Below are 19,002 nucleotides of genomic sequence, written 5' to 3' on the forward strand. Positions count from 1 at the left end.
GTACTCTAGTAAAATTGTGACATACAACAAATAAAGATGGTTTAAGTTGGGTGAAAACACAATATTGTATGTTACTCCACACTCACTCGACATTATACTTATGTACGTTTTGCACAAGGGACTGAGGTAATCGCCACGGGGTGTGTGAAGTATTGAAGATGAATTCTTTGGATTGTAGCCCAAGGTTAGCAATGAATTTTGTTATTTATTGCAAGTTTTGTGCTCATCGAGGTGAGGGGTGTAAGTGCTAAGGAATGGTACGCTTTCCATTACAGGAACCTTGTGGCAACATCAAACACTCTAAGGTCAGACACAGCATGGTTTGGTGCAGAGCAAAACTCCCTCTGCATTGTCCTAACAATGTGCTACACACCCAACCTCAGAAGAGCAACCCGCTACTGTACCACTGGGAGTATTTTCCCATTTCGCAAAGTAGCCATCCTGCGGCCTCTCTGCCTGGGATTGATTTACACCCATTGGGAACGGGATTGACTGTGTAAACCCATTTCACATAGAAACCTTACACCCAGGTGACAAAGGAGACTCTTAGCCAATCAATGTGGGCTATATATGAAACCAAAGGCACCATCCATTTCCCTGAATCTTGCTTCTTCCCATCTCCATTCCATCCTGAGGCGTAAACAGACAAAAACGGACATGGAGCCATTGAACAAGATGTTAGGAGGGGTGACCAAAAGTTTGGTGAAAGAGGTGGACTTTAAGGAAGGTCTTAAAGGAGGAGAAGGGTTGCAGAGGCAGAAGGGTTTAAGGAGGGAATTCCAGAGCATGAAACCCACAAACCATCAATGGTGTGTGTGTTAAAGTGAGGGTGCAATGCACAAAAGGCCAGAGTTGGAGCAACAGAGAGTTGAAGGATTGTAGGGCTGAAGGAGATTATAGAGATAGGGAGGGGCGAAGCCATGGAAGAACTTAATCAAAAGGATGAGACAGTGCCTTGTGGCCCCCCCTCCCTTATCTCTCCTTATCTTTAGCTCAATGTTTCTTAGTCCCTGCAGTTGATGAGTCACCCTTGGAGATAACGGGAGTTCTAGCTAACTTCAACATTCCAGTAAATCTGAAGGAGTGAAGATACCTTTATGGTGCCTCCCTTAGTTTGCAATAACAGCATGATTCATGGCTGTTAGGCATCCTGTAGCTGCGGTAAGTTAATTCAAAAGCAGTCTATTTGGTGACACAGCAATTTCAGCTAAAGCGTTGACTATTTAACCCTTTCGAGCCTGGTTCCCCTAAATATCTTCTAAACTTATATTTCCTTACAACAGTGAGGACATTTTTCAGCATTTGGCAGTCGCAAAGGACTCTACATGGAAAGCTGCTTACCAAATACTTTCATACACCCGATTTACTGGTGTACAACTCGAAGCAGCAAGAATGGATGGCACCCGACACTTCCTGTTGTATCAGTATGGAATTTCGATATGCGTGTCAATGCGATGTATTCCATGAGAAACAGGCCATGTGTGGTATGCACGGTGAAGATAGTCCAGCAACGTAGAAGGATTGATCTTTAACATCCCGTTTCACTGACCGCTGTGCGCCATGACATGGTTAATGTTGGTCAAAAGGGCAGAAGTACCTATTGTATAACAACCAACCTCGGAGTGTTTAAACACGGTGACATCGTGTGTCCAATCGGGAATTCAACTTTCTATGTTAAGATCAATGAGACAACTATTGTGTGGCTCCAAGGCTCTTACTCCCATCAGGAGGATTGGAGTTGATCGTGATATCGAATTTACAGCCCCTAGGTTCAGTATTGCTGTCCCACAATAGTAAAAGGGTACTAGAGGAAATTTTAAATTCTGAAGATCATTTCTTGTTATATGATAATATGTGGGAAGAACGTAGTTTTAAAGGCCTGCTTGTTATCCAATGTATTTCTGGTTGGTCCACGAAGACAAGTATCTGAAGGTCAAGATGGAATAAAAACATTTTTACATCAGTAAAAGCATGAATTGCTAATAGATTTGAGTCATATAGGCTGTTCTCATTAATCCCTAACCACTTTTCACCGGACTGGATTCCTACTCCATTGAAACTTTGTAAATTGTGACAATTCTGCCAAGATCAGAAGAGTTACTTCCATGGGTTTGTGCATTTATAGAATATGCACCTTATATGGATGTGGTTATAAATAATCACTAAGGCCTAACAGGTTCAGCTGTGAATTTGTTCACCACTCACTCTTGTTTAAAGAGGTCTGAAATATCTATCCTTGGGATGATTAAGAGGACCATCCCCAACAAGAGAGAGCTTAACATTCCCCTTGACATTCAATGGCATTACCATCACCGAATCCCCCACCATCAACATCTGGGGGTTGCCACTGCCCAGAAACTCAACTGGACCAGTCACATAAGTGCTGTGGCTACTAGAGCAGGTCAGAGGCTGGGTATTCTGCACTTTAGCCATGTCAGCTGTAGCTCAGTGTGTAGCACTCTCAGTTAGAAGGTTGTGGGTCCAGGACTCACTCCAGAGACTTGAGCACAAAATCTAGGCTGGTGTTCCAGTGCATTAATGAGGGAGTGCTGCACTGTCAGATGTGCCACCTTTTGGATGAGACAATAAACTGAGGCCCTGTCTGCCCTCTCAGGTGGATGTAAGAGATCCCATGGCACTATTTCGAAGAAGAGCAGGTGTCCCCTCGTGTCCTGGCCAATATTTATCCCTCACCCATCAATGCTAAAAAAAAAGATTATCTGGTCATCGTCCAATTGCTGGTTTGTGGGATCTTGCTGTGCGCAAATTGGCTGCCACGTTTCCTACATTGCAACAGTGACTACACTTCAAAAGTACTTCATTGGCTGTAAGCGCTTTGGGACGTCCTGAGGTCATGAAAGGCGCTATATAAATGCAATATTTTCTTTCTTTCTTCTTTTTATTAAGAGGGGAAAACCCTAACCAGCAAAGATTTAGTGACAGTACCATTACCTGCTTGTCTATCAGTTTCTATTATGTTTATTAAACAGTGCGTTGAAATTGTGCGAATCATCTTTCAAGAACTTTTAAATGTTGGTTACAAATAATATATTTTTTATTTTTTTTAGTCATTGCACCGCGTTTAATACATAGAAAAATTATTGCAAATGAATCACCACCCTCTAGATACCCTCCAGACACAAACACGGGCCAATGTTAAACACACACACAGTGCTCTGATCTGTCATAGCGTTACCCTGTTATACCGGCCATCGCGAATGCGGGCAAATCGAATTCACATGAACAGGCCCGCTATAAACGGTGGGGACTGTACCCAATTTGGCGTAGTTTCACTTTGTGGGCCCATGACTCTTGAACCAGTCTGAAAACGCCCAAAATCATTTCACATAGACTTTCAATGCATCAGCCTGGGTCAGATATGAACCCGGGCCTATGGAGAAGAAAGGTCAGTGTGCCAACACATCTTGCAATCATCGTCGCCCAGCAACATTGAAGTCATGAAAAAGTCAAACAAATGAAGGTGTCAGTCCCATCAGGTAGAAATGGTTTCACTGTCTATTGCGCTTGCAGAAGTGTTTCCTCATGAAAGGACAGATAGTCTGTCCACAACCCCAGCAGAGCTGCAACTGATGAGAAGGCGCTATCCTGTTTTTACAGACCCCACACTGCTCAGGCGCCTCCGGTCCAAACACAGGTTCACCGCTCACACTTGCTTGAAGTAAATCTTTCAACTGCTGTGTTGTTGAGGGATGGGGGGAATTTATTACATCGACCACCCGGATCCTTTTTGGATCCCAAACACAGTCTTCCTCCAATCCACTGGGGACATTTCTCATCCCACAGTTGGGAGGGACCCAGGCTGTGTCGTATCCCTCTTGATTCCAAGTTGTTCCCATGGGATGATTTTCTGTATCTATTTTCTTGACTTTCCCCACTTGTACTTTTAACATTAAAATAACTCTATCATTAGGAGTGTTTAATGGATACCTCCGAGCTTTCTCTTTGTCTCTGCTAACATAGACCCCGGGGCCTAGCATTCCCTTGCTTGATTGCCTGAAGCCTGATTGTATGATAGACTTTGCATTGCTGACCGAGGTTCCATGGTACATGATATATTCTCTCCCGTTCACTGGTTCTTGATCTGACTCCAAATGGTGATTATTATCGTAAGTAGTCTCCCATCCAAAAAATGTCAAAGCCATCGTGCCATTGGTCCCTGACTACTCAATCACATGGAGATGTACTGCTCTGCAAGCTTCTTTCTGGAAGCTAAAAAACAAACAAAATTAAATTCAAATATAAATAGAGCTGATGCATCTCCTTGAAGATTGCTCAGTCTTATATTCATTTAATTAGGCTACAACCAGCTCAAATAGGGAAGTGTGCGTGCGTGTGTAAGAGGATATTTACACGTGAGACTATGAATACATGGAGTTGTGTATGCATGGATTGTGTATGTGTGTGTCTGTGTGTGTGAATGTCTGTATGTAACATTAGCACATGTACATGTGAGGGTGTGACTGTGTGTGACAGTGAAATTGCATGAATGTAGGTGTGCGTGTATTCCTGTATACAAACGAGCTGATGGCGAATAAGTGTGAGTGACCATGTCAAGCCGGTGCCCTTTGTGTGAAGAAGTGCTTCCTGACATCACCCCTGAGCGGCATAGCTCTAATTTTAAGGTTCTGCCCCCTTGTCCTAGACTCCCCCACCAGAGGAAATCGTTTTTCTCTATCTACCCTATCAACTCCTTTGATCACCTTAAACAGATCACCCCTTAATCTTCTATATTCAAGGAAATACAAGCCTAGTCTATGTAACCTGTCCTCATAATCGAGCCCTTTTAGCCCCAGTATCATTCTGGTGAATCTGCTATGTTGAATGTGTATGTGAATGTGTTGATGGTGAACCTGAGTGAGTGGCAATGTGAAAGCCACATGATTGTGTGCGAGTGTGAGTACGTGTGCATGCACGCCTACAGCAGAGTTAGATAACAGCTCACATAACACCAAAATCTGAGAGTTTTGTGAGCTGATAGGTCGATTGAAATAAAATCCAGGGTTTGAATTTCAGAGAATGTTAATCCCAGGGCCAACCCACACACACACCCTGTAAACATGTTAATGTGCAGTGATGTCCAGTGTATCACAGATGCAATATCCATAACAATTTCAGATAAATCCACTGCTGACAGCTTTCCTCCCACAGATGGGAGAGACCCAAACTGTGTCATATCCGTGCTGATTCCAAGTTTTTCGCATCGGATTATCGTATGTATCTATTGTCTTGACTTTCTCTAATCGTACTTTTAGCGTTAAGGTAACTCTATCAGTAGGATGAGCATTTAGTGGATACATCATTGCTTTCTTTTTGTCGCTGCTAATATAGACTCTGGGGCTTAGCATTCCACCTCTTGATGGCCCGAAGCCTGATTCTACTTATAGCTTTGTTCCTGATTTAATCTCTCTGGTGACAGTCATCTACCACAGTCCTCACAGGACATAATGACACGTAGCAGTAATGCAGGGTAGCAAAATTCTCTACAGGATGTATTGCTTGGTCAAGTTAGCATAAAGCACGGGAATTTCCAAAATGGGGAAATCCCTTCGCTTCCCAAGCTGAATTTTTTTTTTATGCAGCGAGTTGTTATGATCTGGAATGCACTGCCTGAAAGGGAGGTGGCAGCAGATTCAATAATAACTTTCAAAAGGGAATTGGCTCTATTCTTGAAAAGGAAACATTTGCAGGGCTCTGGGAAAAGAGCAGAGCAGTGGGACTATTTGGTTTGCTCTTCCAAAGAGCCAACACAGGCACGATGGGCCGAAAAGGCTCCTTCTGTGCTGTAAGACTCTACGATTCTTTTATGCTACTTATAGCACTGGGTTATTATCTGCAGTACGAACTGGCTACACGGGGAATTGATCTCCAATTTTCCCTATCTGGTCCTTAAGGTGTTGATTGATCCCAGGGTACACTATTTCAAGGGTGCCAGCCGCCCTTTGATACCGAGTGGAGTATTCAACCACGGAGAGCATTTCAGCTTAGCCAAACCCTGTCCCCACCTGAATTTTCAGGAAAGTTCCCAGGATAGCAATCAGGAGCAAGAAGCCTGACTTTTGCCTTCCCTTGTCAGGGCACTGAGGCTAATTTTAGCACCACCTCAGTTAGATTAGCGAACTCAACACATGTCGTGAATTAAACCTGATACTTCCTGGTTTGTAAGACTCCGTCTCACCCCCGGAGAGAGCATTTACCCACTAAACCATCAACTGTGCTACATTTAGAATTTTAAACACTTTGGGTCTCACTTACTGAGAGGTAAAACATACATATCAGGTAGATACGATGAGATAAATAATCAGGAAGTAGTCATATACAAGATGTCTGCAGTGGCCACGTCCTTAAACCTGCTTTAGGCAAGCAGTAAACAATCAGAAATATTCAACATATAACATAACAGCAACAGCTAGCTCACCAAATTGATCGGCTGATCTGAATTTTGTCAGCGGATGAAAAACTTAGCTGTATAAGTAAACTCCTTTCAAAGAGTGAGAAGCAGCTTTCCTTTCATAAACCTCGGCAATATTTAACTTTCAATTTCAATGTCCTGAAATAGAAAAAAAAGCCTGCCTTATTGATGATGTCACTATTTAAAGGGCCCTGCACGCAAATAAACCATTTAAAGAGCCTGAAGCTAAGTGGGGGCAGGGGGCCACTAATTACAGACCTGGATCCAAATCCCGATGTCTAGTCCTTTATTTTGCCTCAAACTCTGAAGGCTCCATTACCCCCTGATACGTAGAAAGTTTTGCTATGTTTAATCTTTCTGTTTACTAATTTTCTCCCCTCTTCTCCTGAAGGCGTTGTCCTTGGCCTGGGTAGCCCTGTGATACCTTGTTCAAGCAGCTCTTATTCCCACTCGAGGCTTGACAATAAGTGTTGATGAGCTTTCCGATCATTGGGGGGCATCACAAACAAACCCAATCCTGCCCACACCCACCATCCACATATAGAATCATTGAAATGTTGAATTTCACAGCACAGAAGGAGGCCATTTGGCCCATTGCCCCTGTGCCAGCTCTCTGAAAGAGCAATGTATTTAGTCCCATTTATCAAACCCTTTCCCCATACCCTTTAACATTTTCCTGCTTAAAATATTGATCCACTTACTTTTTAAAAACTTCTCCTTACCTCTATCGTCATTCGTTTGGTGATAATTTTAAATTTAAGCCCCTTAGTTATCCGTTCATCAACCCTTGATCGTTTCTCCTTATTCACCCCACCAAAGCTCATAATTTTGATTTCCTCTCTTAGATCTCCCCTTAACCTTCTCTGTTCTTATGAGAATTTCTCCTCACATGTGCAATTCCTGTCGAGATCGCTGTACAATGATCGTGAGCAGTAACCCTGGCCAGTTTTCCCTCTTTAACCCAAGGGGTGCTGAAGCCAATTGTAATGCCCTGAACACCTCTCCTGTTTGGAGCATTACAATTAGCCTAAGCCGTGGCTCAGTGGGTAGCTCTCTTGCCCCTGAGTCACAAGGTTGCAGGTTTCAAGACCTACTCCAGAGACTTGAGCACATAATCCAGGCTGACACTCCAGTTGTTGCACTGTTGGAGGTCTTGTCTTTCCATCTGCCCTCTCAAGTCAATTCAAAAGATCACACAGTGCTATTTCAAAGAAGAGCAGGAGAGTTCTCCCCAATGTCCTGGCCAACATTTGTCCCTCAACCAACATGACTAAAAAACAGATTATCTGGTCATTATCACATTGCTATTTGTGGGATGTTGCTGTGTACACACTGACTGCTCTGGATCCCTACATTACAGCAGTGACTTCACTTCAAAAAATAAGTATTTAATTGATTATTACGTATTTTGGGATAGCCTGGCGAGATTAACTAATTCAGCACAGATCAAAGGTAAACCTGGGACACTCTTGGCCTGTTAGGTTCAGCTGCTCACTGGATACACTTGCTAAGCCATTGGGAAACCAGATCTCATACTTTCTATGTGCTGATGCATTTCATTCATTTTACATGCCCTCAAGTGTTACAAAACCACAGCGATTCTCCCTAAACATGAACGTCTATTACTGGACCGAGCAATGTGTTACGTTTAAGGGACTTGTCATCAAATGGCAAAATGATGCTGAAGTGCAATAGGTAACCACTTCCCGTATTCTTGGGCACAGAGGCTTAAGGCCTAACCTGCACCCAAAGCACCTGGCATGCCCCAACACAACCAGCCTCTGACTGGACTGCTGGAAGTCCATGTACAAACTGAGTGCCTGTGTCATTAAGTCCCCCATTTTATTTAAGTTATTAGGCCTTCCCATCTGTAACAGGTGCTGAGGTGGCTCTGGCTCTTGCCCCGTGTAACCCCTTGTCTTTCCCATGCCCCTCTGATCCTTGGCCCACCGTGTCCCCATGCCCGCTGGCGCTCATTATCCCGTCCCTCAGGAAAATCTGCCAGCACTCTGTGGCCAACTAGCAACCTCTTACTGGTGCCCAAACTTCCAGCCACTATGGTGCATGGAGCACCAGAAAAATACTTAAATGAGCAGCAACTACTGTCCCCGAAGGAAAGTGTGATCCAGGAGACTCCAAAACTTCTTGTACAACTCACTTGTGTATAGGAACATGCACTCAGGTTCACACTATTGGCCCCAATGCATATGAGCATCATGGTAACGTAGAATTGCTGTGGACCTTGAACAGACCCTCTCACTGATGCTCTTGTTTTACTTGGACCTACCAAAGCAGTATTGTGCCCCAAGCCAACAGAACCGTGGTAAAGGTGTTTTGGTTATGTTTAAAGTAGCGTTAAAAAAGCAGAGCCATTGAGACCATAAGGTCCCAAGTGCAATACCCTGCAACAAATCACTAAGGGTTTAGCCAGGAATGGCCATGTGATCTCCCTCCCCTTGAGTGGGGTGACGTTATGGAACAGGTAGTGAAGCGAGTCCCTGGCGTGTGCATAGGCTTCCAGCAGAACAAGTGCTGGCTAGAACTTTCTAGAACAGTTGAAGGGAAAGCAGCTCTTGACGGCTGCAGGTATGTCAGGAAATGCATTGGTTGGTATATAGGAATTTCCTTCATCTTTTTCCAGTGAGGATATTCCTCATTCCGGGAAAATCTTCACAGCCCACGTTAGCCGACCTCAGTTGGGATGGTGTTAGGGGCACGACAACTGACCTCCGCTCCTGGTCTAAAAAGGAGAAAAATTAACTGTGTTTCCTGATTCTGATCACCGTCCAGATACTCCTCTTGGAACATAGGCATGGATGTTGGGTGAGGAAAGCATTGGGCTTGACTGGAATGTAAACCATGGTCAAATAGTCCACCAGCACTCACCATCTAGGCAACACATGAAGAACGCCTAATCGGGTGAGGTACAAAAAGGCAGCTGATCCCCATGAAGAGAATTGGAAAAAATAAAACAATGGAATGGGGGCCGAGGGCTTGGTGAGTGGGCATGTTAAAGTTTCAGTGTGATGACAGGGAGGACATGGCCTTGCACCATCGATTGCCCACACGCTGAGGTCCTAATCTCAGTCACGCTGTGGACGGGAGGTTGGAAAGATGCGGAGAGAGAGAAGACGTTGGCGGGAGAGTCACTTTGGACCAGCCTCCCGCATCCCCCGTCACACACTAGTACCGGGAGAAGCCTGACAGTGGATTTCCCACTTGTCCTCTCACCTGGAAATGATGAGTGGCACTGAGAGACCAAGAAAGAAAAAGGAGAACGGTAAACATCTGTATCTTAAAGGGACACTGTCTTAACAAAAAGAGCGCATTGCAATTTTTTTCCCCTTTGGCAAAGGATCAATACGCCATTTTTAGACACACATATGTCACATGCAAGTGATACGAGGATTTCAACATTATTTATATGTTTATAAGCAAGTTTGGACAAACACTTTTTCACTTTAAGGAATCAGCCGTGACAATACTCAACACAAGACGAGTTGTTTCCAATTTCCTTTGACGTCACTTTAATGAAGTTGTACAATATAGGCAGTGGTAATTCTCAACAGAAAAAGCAAATCATTGTCAATAGTGGCACATCTTTAAAAATATTCATCAAATGCAACAGATTATTAAGAGTATTGTCCATACGAGTTTAGTGCAGAGTTGACCTCCTCAAAACCTCAGGGTTTAATTTCTTCTGGTAGCAGATGAGTTTGTTCTTGCTCATAAAATCCCCCTGTGGACTGTTTGATTGTTATTTTAAACAAGTGAAGGATTGTTGTAAAATTCCTTTCATGAACACATTCACCAGTGCACTATCATAGAAAATTATATCCCTTGATATTAATACTATACCCGCCCAGAGTAAAATTTAATTGGTGTTACTTCTGTTTCTGATAACAAGTCAATGATAGAAGGCAGTTCAGCTGAGACTGTAAACTCGATATTGTATATTGCACATTACTGAAATAAGGAAGGAATTCCGCACCTTGTATCTGTAGTCCGCAACATGACACAGAAATACAATCATTACAAAGTGGTTACTATAATAGCCCAGGGCTTTGTGTGTCTTCATTTGCACCAGTTTCCTCTCCCCTTCTCCTCTGGTTGGCATTCACCTCCACAGGTGCGGCCAGTCATCCAGTGGCCATTCTTCATGTGTTCATTTAGACAGTCAGGGCTGGCTATTTAACCATGGTGGGCATCACAGCTAAGTCCAATCCATTCCTTGCCTGGAAGTGCTCAGGCACGGCCATCGGGCCAGGACAGGATTGGACTGGATGGTGATCAGGAGCAGGAATCCTGGCTGATTTTTCTCCTCCCTGCCCCAAGGCAGATTGGGCAAATTGTAGCACCACAACTGCCACTCCATCTAAAATCATCGAACTCAACACAGAGAATTGAGCCTGGGACATCCCTAGACTGTAATGCTCAGTAGCATGTGGAATGCTGCATTTACCCTCCGTGCTTTTGGGTGGGGGTGGGGGGGAGGAGAACTTCTGGTGTTTGTATGTGTGTTAAATTTCCAGGTTTCTGCCAATGTGAAAAATTGATCCCAAGGCAATTGTAGTTTACGAAAATGGAGGGAAGATTCTTGGAGATTCATTTTCTGTAGTAGTGCACTGGTTAATGCACTCACATTAAATCCCTTTGTGTGATCTACGCTTTTGAGCATGTAAACAATTTTACAACACCAAGTTATAGTCCAGCAATTTTATTTTAAATTCACAAGCTTTCGGAGGCTTCCTCCTTCCTCAGGTAAATGTTCAGGATCTCCTTGAAGCCTACGCATTTATACATATAGAACAATACATGGTGTTTACAGAATGCCCCTGCAACTGCCCGTTGCCAAGGCAATCACCGTGTTCAGACAGAGAGGTGTCACCTGCAGAACCCCCGAATACACATTCAACAAAAAAACAAACAGGAAAAAAAAAACAGAGAGAGGCAGAAACATCCGGAAGGCAGAGAAAGCCAGCAAATGACCCATTATATGACACGTTACCCCACCAGCGAACAAATGTTATCTGTTTTTAATATGTCATTAACGTGTCATATAATGGGTCATTTGCTGGCTTTCTCTGCCTTCCGGATGTTTCTGCCTCTCTGTTTTTTTTTTCCTGTTTGTTTTTTTGTTGAATGTGTATTCTCTGTCTGAACACGGTGATTGCCTTGGCAACGGGCAGTTGCAGGGGCATTCTGTAAACACCATGTATTGTTCTATATGTATAAATGCGTAGGCTTCAAGGAGCTCCTGAACATTTACCTGAGGAAGGAGGAAGCCTCCGAAAGCTTGTGAATTTAAAATAAAATTGCTGGACTATAACTTGGTGTTGTAAAATTGTTTACAATTGTCAACCCCAGTCCATCACCGGCATCTCCACATTTTGAGCATGTAGGCAACAAGCTCTCGCAAGGGCAAGTGCCATAACAGTGCAATCAGGCAGTTTGACCACACTCCCACCTCTCAGCGTGGCTCAAACATTGGCAGAACTGCAGCACTGAGTATAACAACCACCTTATAGTAAAGAGTGTGTTATTGGAAGGATGTTATGCATCAGCATCCTGTTAGACTGGGAGCTGTAAACAGGGTCAACAGAAATCTGCAAGACATGCGGGTAAACCTGTTCTTCCAAAAAAAAAATGTGTGATACAGAGAGGCAATTCTGGAAATTTAATGGAAAGGAAAAATTGTGTGAAGGAGGAGTTAATGAAACATTTAGAAGTTGGGGGTGAGAAGGGAAGTCAACAAAACTTATTTTCCCAAAGGGAAATATACTGTCTGCATCATTGGCCATCCCAGACAGTATAAATGGGCTTGAGACACAATTAAATGTGTTTCTGGAAAGAGATGTGTTGATGGAAATGGTGAGAATTGGGGTTAAACTGTGAAAAAAAACAGCGTGTTGGACCTAAATGTCTTTTCCTGTTCCTGATATTCTTAATGTTAATAGAGAAGGGGGAGAGCGGGAATGAAGAGACACATCAGCTCATTCACAAACAGACAATGATTAAAAAGAGTTACCACTAAAACATCTCCTTATTTCCCTTTTTTACAAACATGTTTGCTCATAAAAGGGCAGATGGTTTTTTCACATCCCCAGCATCTCTCAGTTACATGGGATGATTGTTTCTGGTGTCCACAGATGTCGCACTGACCCTTGACCTGCACTTTCTTGGCCCTCGTCTGTTGGTGAATCAGCTTCTTCAGATCCTTCTTGGTCTGGTGATCTGCGTAGGCGATATCCACCACCGTAATCCGTTTGGGATCCCAGACGCAGTCTTCCTCTCTCCCACTGAGAATGGTCTTTATCCCACAATTCGGAGGGACCCAGGCAGTGTTGTAGCCATTCTGATGCCAGGCTTTTTGATGGGGATGATTATCCGTGTCTATTTTCTTCACTTTTCCAACTCTCACTTTCAGCTTGAAGATCACTCTGTCACTGTCTGGTATTCCATGTGGGTACGCTCTTGCTTTATGAAAATCTCTGCTCACGTACACTCCAGGACCCAGGAGCCCATCCTTGGATTGAACAAACCCTGAGCATATTATATTTGCGGCATTGTTTTTGTGGGTCCCATGGTACATAGTATATCCTCTTCCATTTTGAACCTCCTGTCCCGATTTCAGGTGCCCATTATCATCGTTGATTACCTGCCACCCGTAAAACTCAACGGACATTTTTCTGAACAATGTTTCTCTTCTTGTTCCGCTGCCACCCGAGACCTGCAACAGGAAACATTTACATGGTACTTGTCAAGGTCTCACCCACTGCCAGGAGCACACTTTCACGAAAAAACTATTGTAAACAATTTTACAACACCAAGTTATAGTCCAACAATTTTATTTTAAAATCCACAAGCTTTCGGAGGCTTCCTCCTTCCGCGGGTGAATGAGGAAGGAGGAAGGAGCATTCACCTGCGGAAGGAGGAAGCCTCCGAAAGCTTGTGGATTTTAAAATAAAATTGTTGGACTATAACTTGGTGTTGTAAAATTGTTTACAATTGTCAACCCCAGTCCGTCACCGGCATCTCCACATCACGAAAAAACTAGGAGACAAATTGCAAAAACCATTAAAATGAAGAAAGAGGTATGTTTGGAGTTATGGAACGAGACAGAGACATACTCTGTACTGCACTTTATGTGTCAGCCTAGATTTTGTGCTCAAGTCACTGGACTGAGACTTTTACCCACAACCTTCTTGGCTCAGAGGCAAAAGTGCTCCCACTGAGCGAAGGCTGACATTCCATTATTCCAGTGCAGCCATTCTCGGAGACAAAATGCCTGGGTTGACACCAGTTGTAGTTTATGTATTAATAATGGTTTATTGAAGTCCATTGGGTTGGCATCACCTCTTGTTTTGGGGATGGTCCATTAAGACTAAATGAGGCAATAATTGGATTTGGATCTGACACTTAGGAGATGGGCACTGCTGATGCTCTGGGAGTATGCGATGATTGGTGTCTTTAATTTTGATCGGCAGATTGCGAGACACATTTTTGCTTTCCTTTGGAACTTCAAAGAGCAACAGAGATATAGCTCTGGGAGCATGCTATCAATTCCAACTATTAAGAAGAAAGCTGAAGACTCTGTGGACGAATAGGCAAAGACCCTGATGTGAGGTTATTGTTAAGGGTTAGTATTTCAGATCCAGAATTAGGAAGAGTGTTAACAAAGGGTTGTATTTGTTTCATAGAATCATAGAAACTTACGGCACAGAAGGAGGCCATTCGGCCCATCGTGTTTGTGCCGGCCGAAAAAGAGCTAACCAACCTAATCCTAATCCCACTTTCCAGCACTTGGACCGTAGCCCTGTAGGTCACGGCACTTCAAGTGCATGTCCAAGTACTTTTTAAATGTGATTAGGCTTTCTGCCTCTACCACCCTTTCAGGCAGTGAGTTCCAGACCTCCATCACCCTCTGGGTGAAAAAGTTTCTCCTCAACTCCCCTCTAATCCTTCTACCAATTACTTTAAATCTATACTCCCTGGTTATTGACCTCTCTGCTAAGGGAAATAGGTCCTTCCTATCCACTCTATCTAGGCCCCTCATAATTTTATACACTTCAATTAACTCTCCCCACAGCCTCCTCTGTTCCAAAGAAAATAACCCCAGCCTATCCAATCATTCCTCATAGATAAAATTCTCCAGTCCTGGAAACATCCTAGTAAATCTCCTCTGTACCCTCTCCAGTGCAATCACAGCTTTCTTCTGACCAGAACTGTATGTGGTACTCTAGCTGTGGCCTAACTAGTGTTTTTTTACAGTTCTAGCATAACCTCCCTGCGCTTATATTCTATGCCTCGGGATTATTTTATTATTTTCTGTCTGCAAAGAGGGATAAATATATTCTGTAAAAAGTTATAATTTGCTGCATTATCTTTGCTAATGTGGTTATTTTAATAAACTTGTTCTACAGTTTTAGCCTAAGCCACAGACTGACAGTGTTTCTCTTATTATTTTCCAGGCGATTGCAAGAGGGCTCGTCATATACCTCAGTAAGATAAAAACAATAACAAGAGTATTTTTAGGAACATAGGTACAGGAAAAGGCCATTCAGCCCCTCAAATCTGTTCCGCTATTCAATTAGATCATGTTTCTTAACTCCATCTGTATCTTAACTCACTTTGGTTCCGTAATCCTTACTACCCTTGCCTAACAAAAATCGATCAATCTCAGTTTTGAAATTTTCAATTGACCCCCAGCCTCAACAGCTTTTGGTCGGAGAGAGTTCCAGATTTCCACTACCCTTTGTGTGAAGAAGTGCTTCCTGACATCACTCCTGAACGGCCTGGCTCTAATTTTAAGGTTCTGCCCCTTTATTCTGAACTCCCCCCACCAGAGGAAATAGTTTCCCTGCATCTACCCTATCAAATCCTTTAATCATCTTAAACACCTCGATTAGATCACCCCTTAATCCTCTATTCACAAGGGAATATAAGTCTAACCTATACAACCTGTCCTCATAATTTAACCTTTAGCCCCAGTATCTATCTGGTGAATTTTTCAACCCCTGGCTTGCTGCATTGCCAGATATTGGACGTATTGTAGTTCATCGGAAGTGAAGAAGGGATCTTTGGCGATGAACACAAGAGAAATATTTGAGTAGAAACCCCAAAAAGTAACAAATGAGAAACTGTGGCAAAGGTGGGCCTTAAAACATATATGTAATACAGGGGAATATTATGTCCTCTATGGTATTAAAGGGAATGGCAAACCCTGTACATATTATAGGCAGTCGAGGATCCAGACTAAAGGGACCCGTGCTCGCAGACCTACATTGGCTCCTAGCCTGGCAATGCCTCGATTTAAAAATTCTCACCCTTGTTTTCAAATCCCTCCATGGCCTCGCCCCTCCCTATCTCTGTCACTCCCTCCAACCCTACAACCCTCCGAGATCTCTGCGCTCCTCCAATACCTGCCTCTTGCGCATCCCTGATTTTAATCGCTCCACCATTGGCGGCCGTGCCTTCAGCTGCCTGGGCCCTAAGCTCTGGAATTCCCTCCCTAAACCTCTCCGCTTCCCTACCTCTCTCTCCTCCTTTAAGACGCTCTTAAAACCAAGCTTTTGGTCACCTGTCAGCCATGATCTTATCAAATGGCAGAGCAGGCACAAGGGGCTGAATGGCCTACTCCTGTTCCTATGTTCCTATGTTCCTGTCCTAATATCTCCTTATGTGTCTCTATGTCAAATTTTGTTTGACATCGCTCCTGTGAAGCGCCTTGGGACATTTTACTACGTTAAAGGCGCTATATAAATGTAAATTGTTATTGTTGATAATGAACACCAGCAAACACAAGGTGCAGTCAGGTAAAATTGGGAAATCAAAAGTAGACATCGAATAATTCAAATGACGCCATTTATTCCACATCTACTTTAGATTTTCTAATTCTATCCAAAGGTACTTCATGTTAGTCAAGATCTTTATCCTAAATGCATCAGCAAACAAAATTGAAAGTGAGATAAAGTAATGGAAAGTACAAATCCTGCGGGGAGAATGGAGAAGGAGTAGGGTTGCCAATTCTGGTTCGACCTGTTCCTGGAGGTTTCATCATCTCCCACCGGTCCTGTCCAAAGAGCCATTTTGTCCTATTTCCAATATCTCCATAACTGATAAACGAAAGTGTTCAAAGAAAATGAAAAAGAACTCGTCATTTGTTTTTATGCCCCTATGATTTTTCACCTGGGTGTTGCTCACGGCAGTGCCCTGGAGTCTAATCTTCAATTCCTGGAGACCCCAGAGCAATCCTGGAAAGATGGCAACCGTAAGAAGGATCCCAAGTGTGATGAATACAAGAAGTTGCAGAAACTTGTTTGAAGTGATTAGAAAGGAGGGGATTTGTTTTAAAAATCACACGTTTGAGGTCTGGCCTGGCAGTGACACCACACTCCCAAACAAGTAATCCTGACTTGCACACTCACAACTTCATCGACCAAATGCCATATAATCGGGGCGACTTGTTTAAATGCGATACCACAGCAAAGATCTATGTGGCATTTTTAATATCCCAGCTCCAATCGATGTTTTTCCATGTTTAACACATTAAAAGATACATAAATCATGGCCCCAAATGAACAGCGGCCCTTCTGCTACCTGTTGCCTTTTCTAACAACCACATGTAAAGTTTCTTCTCGGTTTCTGTCTCCGATTCAGAGTTAAGGAGCCGCACAGACCTCTCTCTCCCCACACAGAAACTGTGTGTACATGGAATCAGATGATTACAATATCCATTCTGCTGCTAACCTTTAAACGGATCGATTTGCCGATTGGCGTATGAATGTGACATTTATGATCTTTCTAATAATCGCGCGATGCACTGATGAAATTAACAAGAATAAAAAGTTCTTTCCAGAAATCAGAATTAAAATCCATTACCTCCCGAATGTGCCGAGCTGCCTGTCTCCTCCCGAAACTTTTCACAGACACGTAAAACGAAACTAACTCTTAAAACTTGGAATTTACTTTCGGTTCCGTGAAAAGGGAAATTTTCAAATAGCGAAAACTGCCCAATTTTTGTGACTCTCGAAGATTTTAAATTAATTTCTAAATCTCTCAAATCATTGGGATTTTTTGCGGTGCCCCCATTATGCTCTACTTTGTCTTTGAATTGTGGCTTTATCTTATAAGCAGAACGGTGATCCTATTTTTCAAATACGATGGGGTACATCGTGTGTGTGTGTGAGCCAGCATCCTTCCAATACCTCAACCCAATGCCTATTCTTCGTGTGGGTGCCTTTACTAGGTGGTGACTTTGGCATGCAATGCAATCATCCAGGGCAGCACAGATATGCTCAATCCTTTATTCAACCAACATACACATCCATACACATATACACACACAGATATATCCACACACACATATCCATATATATATCCACACACACATATCCACACACAATATACACACACATATATATCCACACACACATATCCATATATATATCCACACACACATATCCACACACAATATACACACACATATATATCCACACACACATATCCATATATATATCCACACACACATATCCACACACAATATACACACACATATATATCCACACACACATATCCAGAGGCAAATATACACACACACATACATACATACACATTCATTATGTACACACTTATATAATCACACACATATCCACACACAATATACACACACATATACACACACATATATATCCACACACACATATCCAGAGGCAAATATACACACACACATACATACATACACACTTATATAACCACACACATATCCACACACAATATACACACACATATATACACACATATGTAACCACACACATATCCAGAGACAAATACACACATACACACACATAAATAAATGCACACACATATATAACCACACACATACACACATATCCACACACAAATATACATACACATATATACACACATACACGCATATATAAATGCACACATATAAACGCATATACACACATGCACACACACATACACTCACACCCACATATATACACACCTATACACCCACACTTTCCAGCAGGGGAGGGGGGTCACTGAATAATGATGAGTATGGGAATGGTGTGTATATGATACAAATGAAGATGGAGAATAGAAGAAATTAATGAACAGAACAGGACTCGGGGGAAAGTCTGGCAGTAAACAAGCAAGCAGCTTTTAATAGTGAAACTAATTGATGGACAATGTCCAAATCCATCTGCTGATAACCTGCGAAAGAGAAGAGAGAAAAAGAGAGGGGCAGAGAGAAAGGAAAGAGTGGAAAAAGAGAGTAAGGGACAGCAAGACAACAGAAAGGGAAAAGAAAGAGAGATTAATCTTTCCTTTTTCTCCCTTGCTCCTCTTTAATTCTTTTTATGAGCTATATTAAAATTGTGCCCTATAAATGTGTTGCCAACTAGTGGAAACAAACTATCACTATTCACCGTATCAGAACCCTTCATATTCTTGGAGAACTCTTTCAGTTCACCACTTATTCTTCTCAGCTCTAGTGAAAACGTTCCAGCTTCTTAAGTCTTTCTTGGTATCAGCCGTAACTCAGTGAGTAGCACTCTCGCCTCGGA

The 19,002-nt window shown here is 42.8% G+C and overlaps 1 protein-coding gene across 1 annotated transcript in view; it reads right to left on the reverse strand.

The window, feature by feature from the left end:
- Window positions 1-17,478, reverse strand: part of gig2o (grass carp reovirus (GCRV)-induced gene 2o) — a 36,679-nt gene extending 19,201 nt beyond the window's left edge. The window contains exons 1-4 of the mRNA XM_067970716.1: window positions 17,312-17,478; window positions 12,483-13,160; window positions 3,514-4,181; window positions 1,719-1,780 (exon numbers count right to left, since the gene is read on the reverse strand). Coding sequence (XP_067826817.1) covers window positions 1,719-1,780; window positions 3,514-4,181; window positions 12,483-13,115 — 1,363 coding nt within the window. The 5' untranslated portion in view covers window positions 13,116-13,160; window positions 17,312-17,478. The remainder of the gene's footprint in view (window positions 1-1,718; window positions 1,781-3,513; window positions 4,182-12,482; window positions 13,161-17,311) is intronic.
- Between the last annotated feature and the right edge of the window lie 1,524 nt (window positions 17,479-19,002).

Source organism: Heptranchias perlo, chromosome 33 (assembly GCF_035084215.1).
Source record: "Heptranchias perlo isolate sHepPer1 chromosome 33, sHepPer1.hap1, whole genome shotgun sequence".
In the NCBI taxonomy this organism is placed as follows: domain Eukaryota; kingdom Metazoa; phylum Chordata; class Chondrichthyes; order Hexanchiformes; family Hexanchidae; genus Heptranchias; species Heptranchias perlo.